This window comes from Malania oleifera, chromosome 7 (genome assembly GCF_029873635.1).
Source record: "Malania oleifera isolate guangnan ecotype guangnan chromosome 7, ASM2987363v1, whole genome shotgun sequence".
Taxonomy (NCBI): Eukaryota; Viridiplantae; Streptophyta; class Magnoliopsida; order Santalales; family Ximeniaceae; genus Malania; species Malania oleifera.
Window position 1 is genome coordinate 51,646,165 of NC_080423.1, and position 24,066 is coordinate 51,670,230.

General features: G+C 34.3%; 1 protein-coding gene across 3 annotated transcripts in view; it reads right to left on the bottom strand.

Moving 5' to 3' along the window:
* Positions 1–5,213: 5,213 nt before the first annotated feature.
* LOC131159915 (probable LRR receptor-like serine/threonine-protein kinase At1g56140) overlaps positions 5,214–24,066 on the bottom strand; it is a 39,805-nt gene continuing 20,952 nt past the window's right edge. For all 3 annotated transcript variants that reach the window (XM_058115145.1, XM_058115144.1, XM_058115142.1), the window contains 8 exons: positions 9,678–10,060; positions 9,299–9,494; positions 9,013–9,183; positions 7,875–7,993; positions 7,364–7,574; positions 6,602–6,833; positions 6,034–6,184; positions 5,214–5,951 (listed from right to left, as the gene is read on the bottom strand). In XM_058115145.1, the coding sequence (XP_057971128.1) occupies positions 5,532–5,951; positions 6,034–6,184; positions 6,602–6,833; positions 7,364–7,574; positions 7,875–7,993; positions 9,013–9,183; positions 9,299–9,494; positions 9,678–10,025 (1,848 nt within the window). In that variant the 5' untranslated portion in view covers positions 10,026–10,060 and the 3' untranslated portion in view covers positions 5,214–5,531. The remainder of the gene's footprint in view (positions 5,952–6,033; positions 6,185–6,601; positions 6,834–7,363; positions 7,575–7,874; positions 7,994–9,012; positions 9,184–9,298; positions 9,495–9,677; positions 10,061–24,066) is intronic.

Genomic DNA, 24,066 nt, shown 5'->3' on the forward strand with positions numbered 1-24,066 from the left:
TAATTTGGGTAGTCGACTGGCCCTTCTGTATTTAAAAAAACTTTTCTTCTTTAAACCCTTCTTTTCTTTGATTTGAAAAACATACTTTAGAGTTTTTCTAAAAATACATTTCTAAGTTTCTTTTAATTTATAAGAGCTTCAATTCAGCTTATATTTGTAGTTTACTTGAAGTACTTACATAGAATCATCCTTAAAACTCTATTCCTTTGATCTTCAAGTAAGTCCTTGTTCTTCTATCATCTTTGAGCTTCTGATCATCTTTCTTTCTTGATCTTTTTGAATAGTATTTTCTCCATAAACTTTATCTTCCTTTTGAGCTTTGAACTCTCTCCAAGCTTTGTCACTATCTTTAAACTTTTGCCTTCTTCTTGAAAAACTTTCACTTGAAACAAACCATATTAAACACATTATGATTTGTTATCATCAAAAGAAGAATTGTAAGTCTTGTTAGGCCAACAGGTAAGTTGAGCCCTAGGTTCATTGGCCCTTTCGAGATACTAGAAATAGTGGGGTTAGTGGCTTTTTGGCTAACTTTACCCCCAGCATTGTTCGGAATGCATGACGTATTTCATATTTCCGTGTTGAGGAAATATGTCATAGACCCCTCTCATGTGATCAGTTATGGTGAGATAGAGCCCAAGGATACTCTGGCCTATGAGGAGGTACCAGTGCAAATTCTAGACAGGAAAGAATATGAATTGCGTAATAGGAAGATTCCTTTAGTAAAAGTCCTATGGAGTAATCATGCGATAGAGGAAGCTTCATAGGATCTCAAGGTGCAGATGCGACAAAAGTACTCGTATCTCTTTAGCGGGGATCAGTAGTAATCAGGAAAAGTTACTTGTGAATATGTAAATTTTCTTTTGTGCTGGTTAGTTAGATGTAATAATTTTCTGGTAGTAGATAGTATTTTGGTTGTGGGGGAATTTTATTTTATGTATATGTAATCTCCTAGAGCCTTAAATGTAACCACAGTATTGTTCTGCCACAGATAGTAAATTTCGATTAAAAAGTTTTATAAAGAGTGGAGAATGTAAAGACCCGAAGAACTATAGTATTTAAATAATAAAAGAGGGAAAAAAGGAAATTTTAAAGAAGGTCATAGCAGGATCTCGTCAACGATCGCGAAGCGTTCATTGACGAAGCAGCTTATTGGGATCGTCGACGGGGACACATGTCTCATCGACGAGAAATTACCAAGAGGCTGTCTTGCAGGGCCTGAAGTTCGTCAACGATGAATAAGTGTTCATCAAAGAACTCTCTTCTAGGCCTCGTCGACGAGATGACGTGTCTCGTCGACGAAGGCTAGTGTATAAATAAGCTCAAATCCGATTTTTTGCGAGGAAATTCATGCAAATCCTTTTCTCTCTCTCTCTCTCTCTCTCTCTCTCTCTCTCTCTCTCTCTCCCAACTTCAGCACCCTCACCTTCTCTCTTCGATTCCGGCCTTATTCTTTGTCAGATTGACGATCGGAACCTACAACGTCACTCCTGGGAAGATTCTCCACACATCTGCAAGAGTGATTTGTTGGTTAAGCTAACTTGGGAACCATCTCAAAATTTGTGTAAGTTGATTATTTTAATATTTATTAACGTATTTTGTATTTCTAGGTTGAGGAAGGTATTAGATGTGTTTATTCTAAATTTTTGTTGGGAAAAGGGTGCTGAACCGGGGAATACACAGGTGTGATTTTGGGTGTTTTAGTGGGCTTCCCAGAATGCCAAGTAAGGGAATAAAATAAGTCAGTATTTCCATGAAACTATTTATTAATATTTAGCTTTTATTTTCAAGGAAATTATGTCTTTTATGGAATTGAGTTTGAAAATACTGCTATTAATAGGAAAATATTTTTAATACAGTTCAGTAGGGACTATGTTTTCATGTGGACTTTTACGAATAGAACAATATTCATTTTTGTGTGACATGAGTATAAAATTATATGATTTTACGTAATATTAGAATAATATGTTTTCATAATCAGCATGTTATTATTGTTTTCAGGAAGGTATTAAAATGATACGGAAACTATGTTTAAAGTATGGTAATAAAACAGTACAGATATTTCAAACTATGTATGTTAAATATATGTCGGCACAAGGGCCGTGATTTTAAGTGTGCTAATTGATTATTGAAAAATGGATTAAGAGCCTAATTATGCAATGATTTTAGTAATTAAGCTTAATTGATAAGAGCTGATATTTTGCAATTAGAAATATCTAAATTAAAGTTGTTGAAATAAATATTTAAAAAAAAAAAATGCATGTGACTCTCACCCTTAGAACCATCATTTCACTTTTGCCCTCAAGTTTATGAGCACTTACTATTAATTGTTGCAGAGTAACTAAATGGGAGAGATTGACGGCCAGCACATAGAGATTCACGGCCAGCAGGCCAGCAGAGGGGAGACAGTAGAACAGCTGGTGAGCAGGTGCTGGGTAATAACCAGAGTGCTGGGACCCGAGTGAAAACCAGTGCTGTGCTGAAATGGAGTGCTATGCTGAAATGGAGTGCAGTGCTGAATTGCAGTGCTGTGCACGTGAGCAAAGGGGTAACACCAGGCTGTGCTGGGATCATCAGGGATCGGCCAGGCAGTGCTGAAACATCAGGGAGTGCTGCGATTAATTTGTTCTGAAATATTCTGATTTTAAGCATGATAGGCTAGATTTTAAGTATGAGATTCGAGTAACCACTGTTTTGGGTTGAATTTTCTCTTTTTCATGGAGCTGTAATGTTTAATTTGTTGGGTTGTATTTCATTTTATTTTTAGAAAAAAATTGATGTTCTGTTCTTGGTCTTGATTAATTGTAGACTTGTAGGTAAATTGATGCGAGAACTAATAGTAAGACTTTAATGGTTTTCTTTCATTGCTTAAAATTATTATACAATCTGTTGAGTATTTTGAATTATACTGAAAATTGTGGGTTGATTGTGTTATTATCCAATCATAATCTCTTGGAATGAGAAAATTGTTAAGAGAAGAGGAAATTAGAGGTATAACCATTACCAAACTAAAAATAGGAAAAACTTGCACCTCAAGTGTTTGATTTATTGTCTCTTACAAATTCAATTCAATTTCTACTTGAACCTTATTTCTCTCTTTTTGGTTCATTATTTCAATTCTTTGGCTTATTGTTTTTGGAATTTCTTGTCACCATAAATGATAATATGATTTCTTGTGTTATAACTGAGATTTTAATGCTTGCATAATTCTCATTATCCCTGTGAATTCGATCCTAAGATTTACCCTTATATTATTTTGACAGCTTCTGCGTTTGGAAGTCGAAACCATTAGCTTCTGTGTTTGGAATTCGAGCCTCCCACTTTACTTGCCTATGTTCATGGCACCTCACGCATGGAGTCTGTTTACAAATTTCTACTTGAAAGGAATGTGGTGATTAGGGATGTCACCGCCAACTTGAAGATTACACAAGAAAGAATGTGGAAATATTATGATGAGAAGCGCATGGAGAGGAATTCCAAGTTGGTGAATTTGTCTACCTAAAATTGCGCCCATATCGCCAACTTTCCTTGACTCAATGGAAATATCTCAAGCTTACTCCCAAATTTTTCAGTCCATTTAAAATCTTATCCAAGATTGGCACCATGGCATATAAATTGGAGTTACCCCCGGAATCTAAATTACATCTAATTTTCCATGTTTCTCTCCTAAAAGAGAGGATTGGAACTTAAGAGGAAATATCTCCCACTCTGCCCGAATTACCAGTTGAATCTGCGCCCACCCACTTCCTTAAACCATTTTGGAAACTCGCAAGAAAGGGGGAGAAATTGAGGTTATTGTTCATTGGCAAAATCTCTCTCCTACTAAGGCCACATGGGAGAATCTTGCATAATTAAAGACACGCTTTTTCCATGAGTACAAGGAAATTTTTAAGGAGGGAAGAGTTGTCGGGGACCAAGAATCATGGGATGGGAGTGATTGATACTTACCATCAATCAATTAAAATCAATGTTATTTCCTTATGTTATTTCCTTTAGTCAATGTTATTTACTTTCAATAAATTTGTGTTAGAATTTTGCAAGTGTTATTTTCCCTAAGAATAGGTTATTGCTTATTCCAACCAGAGCGATTCAGCTATTTAATAGTTTGAGGGCATGAATAAAATTATCACATGATTATTACTCTCAACTTAGAGTTGACTTGGAGTGTAGTTTTCCTCGAATTAAACCAATCTAAGGAGACCTAAGATCCCTTGAAGTATCCTACAAAATTACCATGATAGGTAGAAAACACAAGAACAATCATTGTCCTCTACCCGTTCATAAACCCACCACGAGATCACAAACTATGGCATGTAACAGAGCTCATTCCATTAACAAAAATAGTTAAACTGACGGAATATTATAATGCATATGGCCCAAGAACTGTTAATAAATTTCTTAAATAAAATCACCATTATATAAGACTAAGAAATATTATTATTAATAAATTTTACTAAATGAACGTGATAAAATGCTCATAAGAGGGGGAAAAGAACAATAAATATTTTGAGATTAGACAATAAAAGAAAAAAAAAAAACAAAAGAAACAACATATTAATAATATTGAAAATTTAATTGAATTATAAGAATAAAAAAGGAATAAAGATTTAATGAATTAAATAATTAATTCAATAAAATAAAAATACATTGTAAATGGGTAGTATGCTAATAAAATTGCATATACTATATATTGCAAATTTTACTTATTCACATAACAAATAGAGTATGAAAGTACCTTGTCCAAGCCAAAAAAAAAACTTAATTAAAGAAACAATTTAAATCTAATAAATAATTTTTTTTATTTGTTTATAAAATTTACTGCATTTTATATATGGTGAATATAAATGATATTTGAAACTTTATAGCAATTCTGTGAGTCTTGAGATTGTTGCTATGGAGAAGTTGTTGTCAAGTTAGATGAAATGAAATTATGAAATAAAAGGGTATAAAAGTATCTTTTAGTATTTTAGTTGAAGGATATTGACTCTGTTACTCATTTGATACTTTAAGTGGTAATCGTCGCTTTTAAAAGTTTAACAGAGTATTTATAATGGGTTGTATAGTTTAGGGGATGTAAGTTTATTTTCCTTTTAATTTTTTCATTTTCCGTTACTTTTTTCATATTTTTTTAATTTTTTCATATTTTTATTTTTATGTTTATTATTTATTCATATACAATTCTTCTGCAGATAAAAAAGAAATGAGACCTTCCGGGATCAAAGGATTCTGAACTATTAGGGAAATATTACCAACTAATAATGAAATATCATCTCAAAACATTCTTCCTAGCTGTGCAGAATTAGGTGCATCTCCTCTTAATGAGTTTTAAAATAGAAGGATCGCCATTGTTTCAGTAATTAGGGCATGCAAGAATCTCCCAAGCTACAAAGAATCTCCCTCTTATGTACAAAAATTACCACCACCAGACCTAACAAGAGCCAAGAAATGGATAAAAAGGCACGAGACAGTTTCTGTATAAAATATAGTTGGACCCAAGCCCCAATTGGCATTCCACTTATGGGCAGGTTTTCTCACCTTCCGTCTCTGATAATCTCATTGAACAAAGGTTCAGTGAAATTTGGCGGAGAGGGGATCGGATCGTGTTCTCCAGTTGTAGGGGTAGGGGTAGAAGTCTCTGACTCGTTGATCCTGTGCTGGCTGTTAGTATTACTCTTTGATGCAGTGGACATTGAAGCAACTTCATCTATACTGCCCGTTATATCTTTGAAATCCCAATCTGTCAAATAACTGGGCTTTGACGTAACGGGGCTCACTTCAGTGTCTCCGGTAAGCATTGCCACAACACGCGACATAGGTGGCCGCAGCATGGGCGACGCTTGAGTGCACAGTAGCGCCACTCCTATCACCCGTTTGGCTTCATTTTCATGAAATGACATTAATGTCGGATCCATCAGCTCCAAACTTCGGTTATTTTCATGTAGATTCCATGCCTGAAAACGTTTATCATTTTTTATAAAGAGGATATAGGTAAAAAAAAATGGAAGAAAAAATAAATAAATTTGTTTCTGGTACCCATTCAAGAAGATATATCCTTGCAGCGTCCAAGCTATTGTCGGAGTTTGGTCTCCCGCACAGAATCTCCAAAGCAACAACACCAAAACCAAACACATCAGCTTTTTCCGTAAGATGTCCACGCATTGCATATTCAGGTGCCAGATAGCCGCTGCAAATTTATACAAACGACGTAATAAAAGGTTTGTAAAATATGATTTCAGTCTTGGAAATCTAGAAAACCAAAAATGAGACCTTTCTTAGCTTTCTTAAACCGATATGACGTAAAAAATAAGAGACCTTAATTAAAGATTATGCTGCCATTTCTAGCTGATCCAGTCAATTATTATGCACCTCGTGTGCACAAAACAGAGAATTTGTGCATCAATAGTGCCATATATATATATATATAAACAAATCAACTTCTGTGTATGTCTCAAATTTTGATTTTTCTGCTGATAAATACAATTTTTCTGCAGACTCATAAAATTTACATGAGATGTACTAGAAAAACAAAATATCACCAGGTTATGCAAAAATTTTAATAGTTGGGGGAAAACATTTTAAGTACATTGCTAAAGGAACTTACATAGTCCCTGCAACTCGGGTGCTGATATGTGTTTTCTTGTCATCATACAGCTTTGCCAATCCAAAATCAGATATCTTGGGGCAGAGTTCTGAATCAAGCAAAATATTACTGGCCTTGACATCACGATGTACAATCCTTGGCCTTGATTCTTCATGGAGATAAGTAAGTCCTCTTGCTGTTCCCAAGCATATGCTGAAGCGGGTTGACCAATCAAGATGCAGACCGTTTTTTCCTGCAAAGAAGAAGTAACTCTTACGATCAAAGGAAAATAATTAAGCATTTTAACAAATTTTGAATGAGACCATTATATGCGTCTATCAGTGAAACATTCGAAAGTATGAGTAGGGAAACGCAATCCAAGTTCTCCTTATTTTTTCCCACAAGGGGTTCTGGAAAAAAATAAAGCATATGATATTTTGCACAAGAAATCACAGGATTAGACATACATAATATTAAAAAATAATTTTATTGAAAATACTAAAGATATTCATTGGTTGTTGAAAAATGCACAAGACAATCATTTCATGTCTTTCTGTTTGTTTGGTATCTAGTAAGACAGCAATGAGCAAAAGTAATAAAAATAAATAAATGTATCAATTTTCCAACCACCAGGCAATGGAATGCCAGGAAAATATCCATTTTCCTTCCTTTTTTTTCCCTTTTGCTTTCCCTTCTCAGAAACTAATGAAATAGAGGACAAAAATGACAGATAGCCTTAAAATCTTCCATGGTTCCAAGAATTTTATTTTAAAGTTCTCGTACCAAAGAGTGCTTGATCAAGGCTTTTGTTCTCAAGAAATTCATAAACTAGAAGCCGTTTCTGTCCTTCAATGCAGCATCCATACAATTTCACAAGGTTTCGATGTTGCACTGCAGATATGGTTGCAATCTCTGTTATAAATTGATTCTTTCCTTGGTTAGATGCCACCAAGAGCTGCTTGACAGCTACTGGCCTTCCGTCAGTAAGTGTGCCCTATGAAAACAGTTATGAATCAGTTAATTGGAACTTTCTCAATCCTTACTTTGAGAGGATGCCCCCAAAGTCACTTCTTGGGCTGCTCAATGGTTTGGTCCTGAGACATTCTTGACAGAGGTCCCAATTTCAAACCATAGGAAGAGGTGGAGAAGGGCAAATCAATCCCAATGTGTAGCTCAAGCCCAATGACCCTCTCAATAAACCCAAAGAAAGAGCGCCCTAAGAAAATCAATCTTTAACTGTAGTTCTAGTAGATTGAACTATGCATGAAACATTTTGATAAACCATGCAGCTTACCTTGTAAACAGGTCCAAATCCCCCTTCTCCTAACTTGTTTTCTGGACTGAAGTCCTGTGTTGCAGTTCTCAAGTCAGCATAGCTAAAAGTGTTTTGTTTGGGGTCTATTCCGAAAAGCTCTGCAAATTCATTAGAAACAAAGATTCATAGTTATTATCTAGAATGGGAATACCATGAAATTTTGCAATGCATATAAGATCACCTCGGATTGTGGAAACCTTGTATGATGCAAGCTAGGAAGCATCGAAACCAACATGAGACACAGAAACAACACAATACTAATTGAAAAAAAAAATGAGGATACAACACTGCAGGGATATATTAATTAATATAAAAATATATATTTAGGCATGTTTTCCCTTTTAGATGACAAATATTGTGGTAGTTTTCATTTAAAATGAAAAATAAGCACCATTTATGCAAAATTATCAATTAAACATTTTACAAACTACACTTATACAATCATCAACTACATTCATATTATAGAGTATTGGTCCAACAACCAAAAAACAACTCGAGGGCATGGCTGATGATGGGCAATGGGCATGGATCATCAAGAGAGAGAATAAGAAGGTTAAAAGAAAAAATATCAACAGAGAGTAGCAGACTGGAGATAGCTTAGAGAAAGGGGGGAATTCTGAGGGCTAGGAGGTTCAACGGTGCTCAACAAGCCTAAAGTCCCAGCACTCCAATGTCAAACCTCTTGACTCTTAATCTCTTGATTTCTCATTTTTATTTTTATTTCTTTTTGGATTCTGTTAACAGAATTAAAGAGAATAACAAAATAGTGTTTCGATAAAATAAGTTTCCTGGAGGTTTCCTTGGCCATGTTAACAAGTGCTGGTAAGTGTCTCAGCTGTGTCCAAAAATAAAAATTAATTAATTAATTTTCAATGCATGTTGGATATATGTTGCACTGGCATCAGCCCTGACCTGCCAAGCTTCCAGAAATATCGGTGTTTCCTAGGATGCAAGATGCCATATATTTTTTTTCTTTACAGGTAAATGCATAAAGGAACTAGGGTTTTTAATTGGAATTCCTAGGACATTTTTTTTCTTAGACAGGGAGCCTATGTTTTACAATTTATTAGAAAAAACAAATAAAAAAAAAAGGCAGCCCGGTCAAGGTCTTTCTCACCTTCTTCATTATCAGCGTCTAACACTTTTATTCTCATGTAAACCACCAACAGAATCAATATGATGCTCGTGATCCCCACAGCAACTGGAACACCAACAATCCACCCAGTCTTGCTTTTTTTTGATGGGGGAGTATTTATAGGTGGAAGCCCACTAACAGTTGGCTTGAAATCTGAGCAAATTAAACTCATAATGAATGGTAGGTAGTAGTAGAAAAGCAACCCCAAAAAAAAAAAATCAATCTGATATGAAAGTAAAAAATTTACTGGCCATTGTAAGATGTGTACCTGAGACAACACTTAGAGCTGAAATGGATGGTCCATAGTAACCTTGCACAGGTATGCAGCATGTTCCCTTGCCAGCCCAAAACAGGTGAATTTCCAGATAGTTCTCTGATACATTAAATTTAAAATTCTTCTGAATTGCCCTTTCAACCCCACCTGCCTCCTTGGATATATCAAAGTCTTTCTGTTGCAGATGACCCTGGAGAATCATTGAGATTGCAGAAAAAAATTACTATATTTACACACATACACACACACACACATCTCTCGAACATAATAACATAATGTTGAAATTCTTAAGAGGAAATTTTTCCACAAAAAGGAAGAGGTACAAGCATTTTTATATTTAATTTTCGAACTTAAAATACCACAGCATTCTGACCTGAATATAAATGTCAAAAACACGCCTTCCTAGACTTTCCCAAGTCCGCGATTCCCTATCATTGAAAGCAGTTTCTGCAAACAGCAAGCTCACAGTGTAAGCTCCGTTCTGAAGACCAAGGCCATAGTATCTGAGTGATCCAGGGGATATCCTCGAAGTCTGGAAAAGCTCAGGAGTGCTGGTCGCAACAGCTTGGGCCAAGGTGTTTTGCACATATGTAGGATTACTGTTGTCAGCAAACAATCCCACATTGCTAACTCCCCATTTTTCTGTACTTGTTATGTAGTATGATGCTGGGCCAAGAGTTGAGTTTTCAGCCTCATATACAATGCCATTAGCAGGTCTCATCTCATTACCACCACATTTGATGGAGAAATTAGCATCTGTGAATCAAAAATAAATAACAAGTCCGTGACTTGTAGCTAAATGTATGCAATTTCATGCTCTTTTTCAGCTTTATTAGGTACCCCCCCCCCCCCCCAAGGTTGTAGTTCATAACATAATAAAAACTTATCCCTAACATAACAAAAGTAATAGACATTTCACATCTCCAATAAAACCTCCTGAAGCATATAACATTCAACTCATCTACTCATAAATCTCTCTCTTCTTTCCCTCATCATGTGGTTTCCAAAAGTAAATTTAAAGAAAATTGAAAAGCATGAAAGGAAGTAAAATGGAGAAGTTCATGCAATTATAAAATACTTGAGCATGAAAAAGAAATTATCAAATAGAAATGGGTATCAAGGGCTTTCATTGAATTCTGAGGGGAAGCTTCTTTGTTTAACATCCTAGGTTGGGTAGTGGACAAGATAGAAAATTTCCTTTGGTTGGGAGTAGGTAAGAGGGGGGCTTATTCATTGTTTGCGTGGAAATAGTTCAGAGGATGTCTCTCACTTTTTTATTCATTGTTCTTTTGCTTGGAATTTGTGGAGCTTTCTTTCTGAGGTGTTTGGACAATTATGGGTCAGTCCAAATTCAGTGGAAGATATGTTGACAATTTCTTTCGCTGGATGTGGAAAAGGTAAGGATGCTAAAAGGCAGTAGGTTGTGGGGAATTTTGCTGAAAAGAAACAGTAGGGTTCAGTGGGATTTATTTGGGACAGGATTTGATTCTTGGCTTCTCTTTGGGCTTAAAATGCATGCTGATGCTTTCAAGATGCTGTCAGAGACTGGAATGATTTATTAAGATGATGCAGTTTTTTGTTCATTTTTTTTGTTTAAGGACAACTTGTTTCTCCTTCTTTGTATCTTCTTCAGCTTTCAGGTAAAGTTTCTTTCTCTATCAAAAAAAAAAGTGAGAAGAGGGATTATTTGGTCAGTTGGGAAGAGTGTAGATTGTTTGGGTTATGAAAAGTTGATCTAAGAATGCTGATTTGATAGGTAAATGGTTATGGTGATTTCCCTTAGAGGCGATGCCCATTGGCAAAATTTGGCCTGTAGGAGAATGGCTAGGAAGTGGGAAAGGACATTAAATATGAGATACCTTGGAGGTTTATTTTGAAAATTTGTTCTCTTTTGCTTTAGTTCGAGGTATAAATTAGGAGATGGCCTTCAAATTCATTTTATGGGAGGGTGTTTGAGCAGATCATGTTTCATTTTCTATTATTTTCCCTAGATTATTTTTTTTCTTTTCTTGGTCCACAATATCCATATTTCTTCTTTCATCTTAATTGCTGGTTATTGGGTATCTAAGGTTTTCCATTTTCAAAGGAATCTTAAGGCCTATTTGGTATCGTTGTTGTTTTCTGTTTTTGCACAGTGAAGAAACAGATTATTAAAATGTGTTTATTTATGTTGTCAATTTTCTGCTATATGCAAAAAAATTGAAAACCAAATTTTCAATTGCCAAATTTTATGATTTTCAATTGTTTTGGCACCCTGTAGCCAAAAATTTTAATATCTGGAAATAGTTCTTTTGAATTAAATCATTTATTTTAAACATTTTGAAATTAAATTTAAAATAAATGATAATATGTAATTAAATATAATTGAAATAAAAATATGCATAAATTTCAAATAATACTAATAAATCCAATTACAAAATATTTTTACTATTTTTTAGTTGCCATGTCCAATAAAATTTTTATAATAAAGTAAATTTTGAAAGTATAAAAATTAAGTAAAATAAGTAAGTAATTTTTATTTTTATTATAGAATTTTCTAATGAGTAGTATTTTGCAATTTTATTATTTTAAACACACATTTATGATATTATTTGATTTAAAGATGAAAATAAAATTTTTAAATTAAGTTTTTAATTTATTTTAGTTTTATAAAATATTAATCAAACAAATTGCTAGTTTCTGATTTTTAGTTTCTGCTTCTAGTTTTTTGTTTTAGTTTCTGTAATTTTTTATAGTGATATCAAATGGCCCTAAATGATTGGGCAATTGAAGAGCTTCCAACTTTGCTTTCTTTGTTGGATGTTTTTATTGTCCTTCTAATAGGAGGGGTGCTCTCATGTGGATTTTGGATACTTGAAGGATGTTTTCTTGCAATTCTTTTTTTAATCATTTGATTGGCTCTTCCAAGTTTTTTCCTTTTCATTGTAGTATTTGGAAGGCCTGAGTTCCCTCTAAGAATTTAAGGCATTTATTTGGCTAGCAATTCTTAATAGAGTTAACACCATCACTCTGTCATTAAAAGGTCCTATACAGCTCCCTTGATGTGTGTTTTATGTTGTGAAAGTTACGAGATTGCCTCTTATCCCATCCTTTATTGTTTAGGGATTGTGGATTAGATTATTTCAAGAGAGTTGGGTTTGTCCAAAATTAAGGGAAGAGTTTCCACTTATTTGTTTCAAAGTTTAGAAAAACTAAAAAATTTAACACGGGGATAGGTCATTTCTCTATTTATAATACATGTCATGGACATCACAATGACCATCATATGCTCTCTAACTCGTTCTCATTAACATATGGCAATAACCCTAAACAACATGTAATTACTCGTAAAAATAAACCATAGATATCATATACTCCTAGCTTGTTACAAAAATATTTAGCCCTAGCACCTCCAAAAACCTTAGTAAACAAATAAACTAGTTGGTACATTGGATCTCGTATGAGGTATTGCAATTTGTTTCTACACAAGTTTCTCCAAACAAAATGACAATCAACTTCAATGTGTTTTGTCCTCTTCTAACTTGGATTGGAGGCAAAATGAATAGTAGCTCGATTTTCATTCATCAACTCCTTAAGTTGGGATAATGTAGTTCAAGTTAAAAGAATAGGGGATAGGATCATTAAAATCAGGATAAGCCTGGAAATAGTGAACCTCATTAGTGCATATGCTCCCCAAACAGGTTTAGTAGAAAATCTTAAAAGACAATTTTGGGAAGATATGGATAGTATTTTATGAGGGATACCAACGTTTAAAAGACATTCATAAGAGCTTATTTGAATGGTCACATTGAAAAGGATAATATAGGATATGAGAGGATACATTGAGGCTATAGATATGGAGATAAAAATAAGGCGAGTGATACAATCTTAGATTTTGCCATCTCATACAATTTGGTTATATTGAATACTTGTTTTTAAAAAGAGAAGAACACTTAATAACTTTCAAGAGTGGGTATAATTAAAGCCAAATAGATTTCTTCTTAACTAGGAACGAGGATCGTCTATATTGTAAGGATTGTAAAGTTATCCCAAGTGAAAGTTTGGCTACACAACATAAAGTCTTAGTATTAAATATACATATTAAAAAATGGAAGAGGAGTAACATAAATCAACACAAGAGAACTAGATGGTGGAACATAAAAGGGAGATAATAAAGAAAAATTCAAAGATAAAATGATCATAGAGTGTAATTGGATAGTAAGGGAAGGTAGATGCAAATACTATTTGGAATAAAATGGTTAATTCTATCATAAGAACAGCAAAAACGGTTTTAGGTGAGTCCAAAAGAAGATACTCGGGTAGTAAAGAAAGTTGGTGGTGGGATCAAGAAGTCCAAAAAGTCATTAATACAAAAAAGAAATTGGTATAAAATATGAAAAAAAAAATGTAAAAATATAGAAAATCTTGAAAAATATAAAGTGAGAAAAGATGCAAAAAAATCTATTAGTAAAGCTAAATATAGAGCTTATGATACTTTATATACTAAACTAGATACAAAAGAAGAAGAAGAAGAAAGACATTTATAAACTTGCTAGAGCTAGAGAAAGAAAATGAAAAAAAATTTAGGTGATGTAAAATGTATAAAGGACAAGAATAAAAATGTCTTAATTAGAGAATAAGACAAAAGAAAGGTGGCATAGATACTTTGATAAGTTGTTTAATGAAAACCAAAATAAAATATTGAACTTGAAAGTGACAAATGAGGAGAAGACTAAAAATAAGAGATTTAATTCGCAAAATTAGAGTCCTCAAATTTAAGATGGCATTAAAAAGATGAAAAAGGAAAAATCAACAGGACCAGATAAAATACCAATTGAAGTTTAGAAATATTTAGGAGATAAAGGAAATACTTGGTTAACTAATCTATTTAACACTATTATAAAAACTAAGAAAATGTCAGAAGAATGAAGGAAAAATACTTTAGTACCTTTGAACAAAAACAAAGGCGATATTCAAAATTGTAATAACTATCGTGGAATTAAGATTATGAGTAATACAATGAAATTATGGGAAAGGATAATTAAACATAGAATAAAAACTAGAAACGAAAATTTCAGGAAATCAATTTGATTTCATGCTAGAGAGATCAACAACAAAAGTTATTTATCTGTTAAGAAGTTTAATGGAAAAGTTTAGGGAAAAGAAGAGGAGGACTTGTATATGGTTTTTATTGACCTAGAGCAAGCATATGATAGAATACCTAGGGAAGTTCTTTGGTGGGTGTAAGAAAAGAACGGGGTTTGTAGTAGATATACTAAGGTCATTAAGGATATGTATGATAGGGTAGCGACCAACATTATGACTATAGGAAGGGAATATAGAGATTTTTTAATCACAACAGGTATACATCAAGGTTCAATTTTGAGTCATTATCTTTTTATTTTAGTAATTGACGAACTTACTAGGAATATCCAAAATAAGATCCCTTGATACATGTTGATTGCAAATGATATCGTGTTGATTGATGATAGTAAGAGTCGAGTGGAATCTAAGCTAGAACTTTGGAGAGCCAAATTAGAGTCTGAAGGGTTTAGGATAAGCCTATAAGGCAAAATATATAAAACGTAATTTTAGTAATGTAAGGAGTAACAATGAAGAGAAGATTAAACTTGATAATCAAGAGGTTAATAGCACTAATAGATTTAGATATCTTGGATCATTATGCAAGCTGAAGGGGAAATTAAAGAAGAAGTAGTACATAGAATTAAAATGAGTTAAGTAAAATGGAGGAGCATGTCAGGTGTGTTGTATGATCGTAAAATACCCTTACAATTAAATGTAAAGTTTTATAAGATGGCTATAAGGCCAACTATGCTTTATGGTTCATAATGTTGGGCAACCAAGAAACAACATTTACAAAATATAAAAGTTGTTGAAATGCAAATATTAAGGTGGATGAGTGCTTCAATATTAAAAGATAAAGTAAAAAACAAGCATATACGCAATAATTTATGTATAGCACTAGTTGAAAACAAGATAAGGGAGGGACAACTTATATTATTTGGGCATTTGAAACGCATACCTAGTAGAATACCTGTGAGAAGGAATGAGTTAGTTATTGTTTGTGGCATGAAATGGGGTAGGGATAGGCCTAAAATAAGTTGGAATGAGGTAGTAAAGATTTAATAGCTCTTAATCTAATACAGGAAAACGCTATCAATTGGGTGAATTGGCAAAAAAAGATTCATATAGCTGATCCCACCTAGTGGGACATAGGCTTGCTATTGTTGTTGTTTTGTTGTGTTGACTTTGAGTCCGATCTCTGGTTTTGATGCTAACGAAACACAAGGATGTTATGTGTGTATCTAGTTTGTGAGCAGGTTTACAATACAGAACACACATGAGAGTGGATTTATGAAAGCCTGAGGAACTTAAAGATCATACTCCTGGCATATTCAATGGGAAAATGAAGAGCAAAAGAATAAGACTTGTTTGTGCTTCACTTGTAAATGCATTTATTATATTTGGGTCTGTAATAATTTATATCGGTCTATAATAATTAATGCATGGCATGCATGGTAGGAATATAAGCTCAACGTGACCGTAGACAAACCATAGGGAACCACAAGACCTTAGGGATCACCCTTCGGTCCACTAGATTTTTGGGACCAAGTAAAAAGACCTTAGAAAAGACCCTAGGTCCTTGCACTAGCACTTAGAAAAGTCCCCATTATCACATATGCTATCAGGGGAAGCTTTTGATTTAAATCTGGATGTGAATACACATTTTTAGTGTGTTCGGTCGACCGAACCCCAACTGATGCGGAACCCCAAGAATGAACGTCCGGAGACCCCAAATCAAATTTATCAAAACCCCAAACCCAAAATAAGATTCGACGTGATAGTGGATCCTTGACCTATTGCTTGACATGAAGCACAAACCAAGAATATCAAATTAATGGATAAACGCCACAAAGGTAACACCTTTGATAAATTCGGTAAAAGTTCAATGATGAACTTGAAGAAAAATAAACCTCACTTGGAATTGTATTCAGCCAAAAAAATATTCCTTTCTAATACAACAGAGAGTAGGCTACTTATAGAAAATAAAAGAAACTCATGACATCAATTCGGCCAATAAAAATAAGCTATGACATCAATCTAACCAATAAAATAGCCCCACATAACCTTAAGCATGTCATGTCATTTAATGAAACATGTGCAAGTCGCATGCCATGAGCCATGTCATTTAATGAAACATATGTAAGTCACATGTCATGCTTAATTGATACAATTGGCCCACTATTTAGCCAATAAAAGTTCCCCAAACAGCCCTTATTGGCTTAAGGTTCCAGCTTCACACGTTTTTAGACAATTTACCATCTTAGGCTCTTCAAGAAAGTCTTTTTCTTTAGTGTCCATGGCCCTCATTGACTCTTGTTCAAGCAACTTCTCAATTAGTCCTTGCATAGCCTCCCTGACCTTCTTGGCTCTAACTCTTGTGATGGGTCCGCTTGGCATGTGCAGATCATCCTGTGCAATCGGAGCTTATTGGTTCATATCATTCCCCCTCTCCTCAAAAGGATTCGTCCTTGAATCATCACCTACATCAAAAGGGGATAAATCAGAAATGTTGAAAGTTGCATTGACCTTATACTCACCCGGTAGATCCAACTTGTATGCATTGTCGTTGATCTTTTCTAGCACTTGAAAAGGTCCATCACCCCTCGGGCGTAGCTTTGTTTTCCTTTTACTAGGAAACCTCTCTTTTCTTATATGCACCCATACCCAATCTCCCGGTTCAAAAGTAACGAACTTGCGCCCCTTATTAGCTTGAGATGAATATTTTCGATTCTTTTTTTTTATGTGCTGTCATGTTTGTTCATGGATCCTCTTCACCAAGTCAGCCTTGTGTCGTCCGTCTAAGCTAGCTATCTCATTCGCAGGTAGCAACATCAAATCCAATCCAATGGAGTCAAAGGATTAAAACCATAAACAATTTCAAATGGAGAAAAATTAGTAGAAGCATGCACAGTTCTATTATAAGCAAACTCAACAAGTGGTATGCCTTCTTCCATTAATGATATGAACCAACAAGCTCCGATTGCACAGGATGATCTGCACATGCCAAGCGGACCCATCACAAGAGCTAGAGCCAAAAAGGTCAAGGAGGCTACGCAAGGACTAATTGAGAAGTTGCTTGAGCAAGAATCAATGAGGGCCATGGACACTAAAGAAAAGGACTTTCTTGAAGAGCCTAAGATGGTAAATTGTCTAAAGACGTATGAAGCTGGAACCTTAAGCCAATAAGGGCTGTTTGGGAAATTTTTTTGGACTAAATAGTGGGTCAATTGTGTCAATTAAGCATGGCATGTGACTTGCACATGTTTCATTAAATGACATAGCATGCTTAAGGTTATAAAGGGCTATTTTATTGGACAGATTGATGTCATAGCCTATTTTTATTGGCCGAACTGATGTCATGGGTTTCTTTTATTTTCTATAAGTAGCCAACTCTCTGTTGTATTAGACAGGAATATTTTTTTGGCTAAATTCAATTCCAAGTGAAGTTTATTTCTCTTCAAGTTCTTGATTGAACTTTCACCGAACTTATCAAAGGTGCTACCTTTGTGGCGTTTATCCATTAATTTGATATTCTTGGTTTGTACTTCACTTCAAGCAATAGGTCAAGGATCCACTACCATGTCCAATCTTATTTTGGGTTTGGGGTCTTGATAAATCTGATTTGGGGTCTCCGAACATTCATTCTTGGGGTTCCGCATCATCAATACACAAAGCACTTCGATTGACCGAACCTCCCCAGGGTCAATGATTTGACCATTTGATCGACCAACCTTAAAATATGCTTCAACGTCCTGGTCGACCAAACTGACACGTGCGAAATCCCAACGCCCTAGTCGACCGAACTCCCAGTTGTAAAATGGCCCGGTCAATCGAACGTTCAACTTCAGTCAACCGAACTTAGTCCGGTCGACCAAACCTCGGAGGTTCTGAAATCGCCTTAAGTCTGGTCGACCGAACCTACAGTTCAAAAATGTCTCGGTCGACCGAACTTGGCAATTGGGTTGACCAAACCTTAAGTACGGTCAACCGAACCTCTCAGGTTGCCCAATTTTTACCAAGGTTAAAACGGGGTTATTTTTTATTAACTATACTTAATCTTTTCTAAAATTCTATCTACGTCTCCCAACGGTTATATTTTTATGAATGTCCATAAATACCAGTTCATTTGGAAAGATTAAGCATGGATTAGCAAATATCATTAGCCAAAACTCTCTGAATTTCAAAACCCTTGTTTTATCATATACAATCCATAAATCCATCTCTTCCTCATCCTACTTGCTAAAATCCTTTCATAAGAGTATTATTGAGATTGTTTATATTGGCTCACACTCTCATTGTGTGTGTTTGATGTTGATTTTTTGAGAGTGAGCTTGAGAGTCCCCTTGTGGTTTAATTCATAAGTCTTCAGTGGGAATACTCTCTAGAGCTTGTGAATCTTGCATTATTGTTGCAAGTATTCAAAGGCTTGTTCTTGTGCTTTGTGAAATATTTTTCAAACAAGCTTGATTTCAAATATCTCTTGTGCTAGAATTTTGAGAAAATAATCTCAGAGATATTTTGATTATATTCTCTGAAAATCTTTGAAACCCTACTTGTGGTTGAAATATATTTACATATTGTTCCAAAGATAGATTTGGAATACACGCTTGCATTAAATTGCTTATTGACATTAGATTGAGTGTTATTGCACATATCTGCACTGAGCTTATAGTTCTATCATTTGACATGCATTGATTATTGGTTGTGAGTATTGGTACATAATATGCTTGTTTTAGAAGAACATATCTTTGTACACAAAATTTGTATTGAATATCTGTTGTATTCTAGGCATGGCCTGAGAGGGGGTTGATCTAACCCGTAAGGATCTGTAGGGCCTTCTCCGCCCCGCAAGGAGAGTGTGTAAAGGTTGAGGTTAGCCCTGTGAATTTGACCTAATTGTAATTGGTACCGCTCCACCCGTTAAGTGAGCCGTAGTAGAATCCTCGGGCTTGCGAGCTAGAGGCAGGGATGTAGGCAGTATTGGCCGAACCCCGATAACATATTTTGTGTCGGCTCTCTGTTCAATCTCCGCACTTTCAATTCCGCACATGTATGCTAGAACTTGAACTACTGTGAATGTTTTAATAGCTTTAAATATTTGCATACATACTTGCTTGAGGAATTGAGTACATTTTAGAAAGACACTAGGCTGGATTAGTTGAACCTAGGGGAGAAATTTTTTAAATCTCCAATTCACCCCCCCCCCCCCTTCCTGGGATTGCACCAAAGTCAACAATTGGTATCAGAGCTTTGTTACCTAGACTTAATCCTTAGTTTGTAAAAAGATCATTATGGCTTGTGTTGGTGCATCTCCTTCGTGTGAGGGAAGGTTATTTACGAACCCTCTAGTGTTTTGTAGTGAAAATTTCGCCAAATGGAGATTTAGAATGACTATATTTGTTAAAGCCTTGAATTGGAGGTTGTGGAAAGTCATTACCCAGGGAGATAGTATACCAATAAAAGTCATTGATTGTGTTGATGTTCCCAAGTCAGAAATTGAGATGAATGATAATGATAGGAACTTAATGCAAATAAATTTTGATGTAATGAACACCTAACTACATGCCTTAGATTCTAACATTCTCCGTGAAGTTATGACATGTAATAGTGCTAAAGAGATATGGGAGGTACTTGAAAAGAAATATGGAGCATCTAAGCAAGAAAAAGCAATCACTCCTTGTGACTCAAGCTCAAAGGATCTTGAAGGAGAAAAATGGTGCTTTATAGGTTTAACCGACGATGAGGTAAATTCGTCTCCTTCTACCCTATCAAATAATCTTGGTAATGGTTCATGCAATAATTCTAATGATGCATCTGATACTGAATCATGTGATAGTGTTTTGGTAGTGAAAGCATGCCTACTTATGAAGAATTACAAATTGAATATGTTAAAATTCATAAGTCACTTGTTAAAGCTAACAAAAGATATATTGCATTGAAAAACAAGTATGAGGCATCTTTGAAAGAATGTGAGTCAAAAGTTCTTGTTGAAAGGGAAAATGATTTCAAAATCAAATAGTTAGTAAACAAAAATGAAAAGTTGGAAAAAGAGTTGAATGTAGTAAGATCTCAAACTTCAAGTGATAATGATAAAGATTTTCTCATTTCAGAACTTAAATGTAAAGCAAACAATATGACTAAAGAATTTGTGAAATTACAGGATGTTTGCAAAGGTCTAAAGAATTTAAAAATTCAAGATCTTGAAAGAAAATTAGAAGACCGGGCTAAAATCATCTACACTTTTACTAAAGGCAAAAACAACTTCAATAAGTTGTTAGGTTCACAAAAGATGACCTTAGATAAAGAAAGTATAGGTTATAATGGAATTGAAAACAGGAAAAGAAAGAACCTATACATGGGGTACTTTGTAAGAGAATCTAAACATTATGCTAGTACCTCCTCCGGTCCAGATACTCACACCACATGTGTCTTGCGTAAAAAGAAGGGGCACATAAAATTTGATTGTCTGTTTAAAAGAAAAGGTGTGAAACCCAAACGAGTATGGAAAGTCAAAGAATCTCCGACTCCTAACCCATCGAGAATGAAAGAAAGAAAAATGGTATGGGTTGTTAAGAAAGAAAAACCCTTGAAATTCAAGAAAGAATTTACTGAAATAGGAATTACATGATCACACAATTCTTCCTTAACATTTAGGATTAGCTATAGGGGGTAGTGATGACTATAGGCTTGGGAAGTGGTTTGGGCTTCAAATGTCAAATCCTAGTATATGCACTCACTACTATTATTATACTAAGAACCATATAGAAGCAAGCCAATACGAAAATTTAAGTGTTTTGTCCAAGCTGAATTTAATTCATATATATCATAATGATGGGGTAAAACATAAAAATATATTGGCTATAGCTAGCTAAAGTATACTCCACTTCGAAATGGACAAAGCATATCTGCCAAGTAATCAATTCTAAATGCTTAACTCATGCTTAAAGATAAAACATCTTAAGTTAAGCAACTGTTGTCCATTGCACAGAGATTAGCTTTAGGGATCTATCCTATTTTATATATCTTTAACCCTAATCTCATTGATCAAAATCCGGTCATCACTCTAGGTATAAGCACTAATAATAATAAATGTCCATTCCACGAAGTGCTTACTAAGAAGACATCCTTCATAACCAAATTAGGGGTATCCACCAAGGGAATCAAGTCCTCATCTAGATATCATAAAATTTTCCCTTTGAGCTTAAATTAAAAATCCTCTAATTTCGTTTTATCTCATCCACAAGAAAATTTTACCAAACCACGATCAAATTAGGTAAAGATCCATCTTCTCATTGGTTCGTATCCTTTCTCCAAAACAAAAAATTGTTATCATATTCGAAGGATATATTCCAATCACCAAAGAGCATCGATTACTAGTTATTCATATTCTCCACAATGCTCTTTGCCAAAATAAGTTAGGACATATTTCTTAGATTGCTTATCTTGTACAATGTCCTACTCATTCTAAATCCTCGTCTAACCTTACTAGAAATTTAATCCTTAAAAGTATTTATTCAAATGCTTCCTAAGCTCTCAAACATCAATCAAATCTTTTAGAACTTCAAATGATGTTGAATGGCTAATATGATTGCCTAGGTCTCAATCCAGATGAATGCATAAAATTCAAGTAGGCCTATGCATGTGCATTTTTAAATCGAAAGTCATTCTAGCTTGGGCCTCTCACTCGTTAGGATTCTCAAAGAAAAGAGGCAATGTAGGCTTAGTTCATTTAAAGAAATTTTCATTGTGACTTTTTGGTCCTCTAATCCTAAATATGATAAGCCAAGATTAAATCACGAAAAATCTAAAACACTTGGCTAAGTAATTGGGTAATGAAAAAGGCATAAAATGATTAAGTACATAACTCAGGGGGAGCATCTTCCTTTGATTGTTATATTAACTAAATGCTCTCATAATCAAACTACATGCTTGAATGCCTTAATGAATAACAGCCTGTGCTGAACTCAACTCTATCCTCTGCTCTCTACTATTTATATTCATTGATGGATGGATTATATGTTGATTAAGTTGTTGATTACTACCTGATTGCATGCTTAGTTTAGAATGCCTCCTACATGGCGGATGCAATGAATGTGAACTGCATGCTGGTAGTTGATTTTAGGTTGTTGTATGCCATATATGATCTATCTTTTGAGAACAATCATTTATTAGGTACAAGTTTTATGGGAAAATGTCTTATATACAAACGGCATGCTGCCGAAATTTCACCAAGATTTTCCCATATAAAACCTTATACAAAGATTATTATGAAATTATAAAAGTTAAAATTTTTTTTTTGAAAGGATGAGTGAAAACTAAATGAATATTAAATTTCATTCTTACATAATCACCAGGTATCTAGAGAAGTTAAGTTCCTTCCCTATAGAAAGAACATAAAGGACCCATATGCATCATTTTCGTTTCTTTTGAAATATTGAGGCTTTTCAAAGAATCACGAACATCATATCCAGTTCTTAAAGCTATATATTTAGATATAGATTGTTCTTGGTTGTGAACACAAAATCATGCCTTAATATATCTTTTCTAATGCATGTGCAATCTATAGAGACAATTATACTGATAAGGATAAATATAGTTGGTGGATAATTAGTATGGTTGGTTTCAAAGATTCAAAATGATGACCTATACTACCAAGCATAATGAAAATAGTCTTTAACTGGTATAAGTAGTTTATTTTATCTAAACTAGAATTCAAATTAATAGGGAGAGCATCCAAAATTAAATTTCTATCTTATTATGCTCACCAACTTGTTTAGCTTAGATTTGTTTTGGATATACTTTTTGTGGCACGTGCTAAAATGTAGTGACGTTATTGAAAATTTTGAGTTGAAATCTGTTTTTTTTTTTTTTTTTTTTTTTGCCACTTTCATCTATTTGCCATGTGATCTTTGTTTTTAACTTTCTGAAATATTTAGGATTTATATGGTTGTTTTTTGTCTGGTTATATTAAGAATGTGCTTAAATGCTTAACCAGATGAATGTTGCTTACTCAAGCTTAAAAATTAAAATTTCTTTTTCAGCAAGCACACCCTAGTGCCTTTTTGCAAACATTTAGTGCCTTTTTGCAAACATTAAAGGGGGATATATATATATATATATATATACATATATTTATTTATTTTTATATATTTTTACTATTTGGCAAGAAATGATTTTACTTGTGACACATCTTACATTCTTGCTTATGTGCCTAAATGCTATATTTTTCAAATAGTTGTCAAATTGTTTATAGCCAAAATACTATATGATAAAAAGGGGGGTAACCAATGACCAAAATTCTTTTGATTAGCTTAACCCTTTTGCTGATGCCAAAAGGGGAAGACGGAGAGCAAAATGGTAAAACTTTTAGCTATATTGCATGCTACACTGTATGTGCTTAAACGAAAAAACTAAATGCATAATTTATTTGAAATGTCTTCTGTCTTGGATATGCTTGAGGCTTACTGCTTATCTTTATATTACGCATATTCTTAGGGGGAGTCTTTCTAGGCTAAACCCCATTTTTCTCATGCGTGTTTGTCATCATCAAAAAGGGGGAGATTGTTGACCTTTTGAGTCCGATCTCTGGTTTTGATGCTGACGAAACATAAGGATCTTATGTGTGTATCCAGTTTGTGAGCAGGTTTACTATACAGCACACACATGAGAGTGGATTTATAGAAGCCTGAGGAACTTAA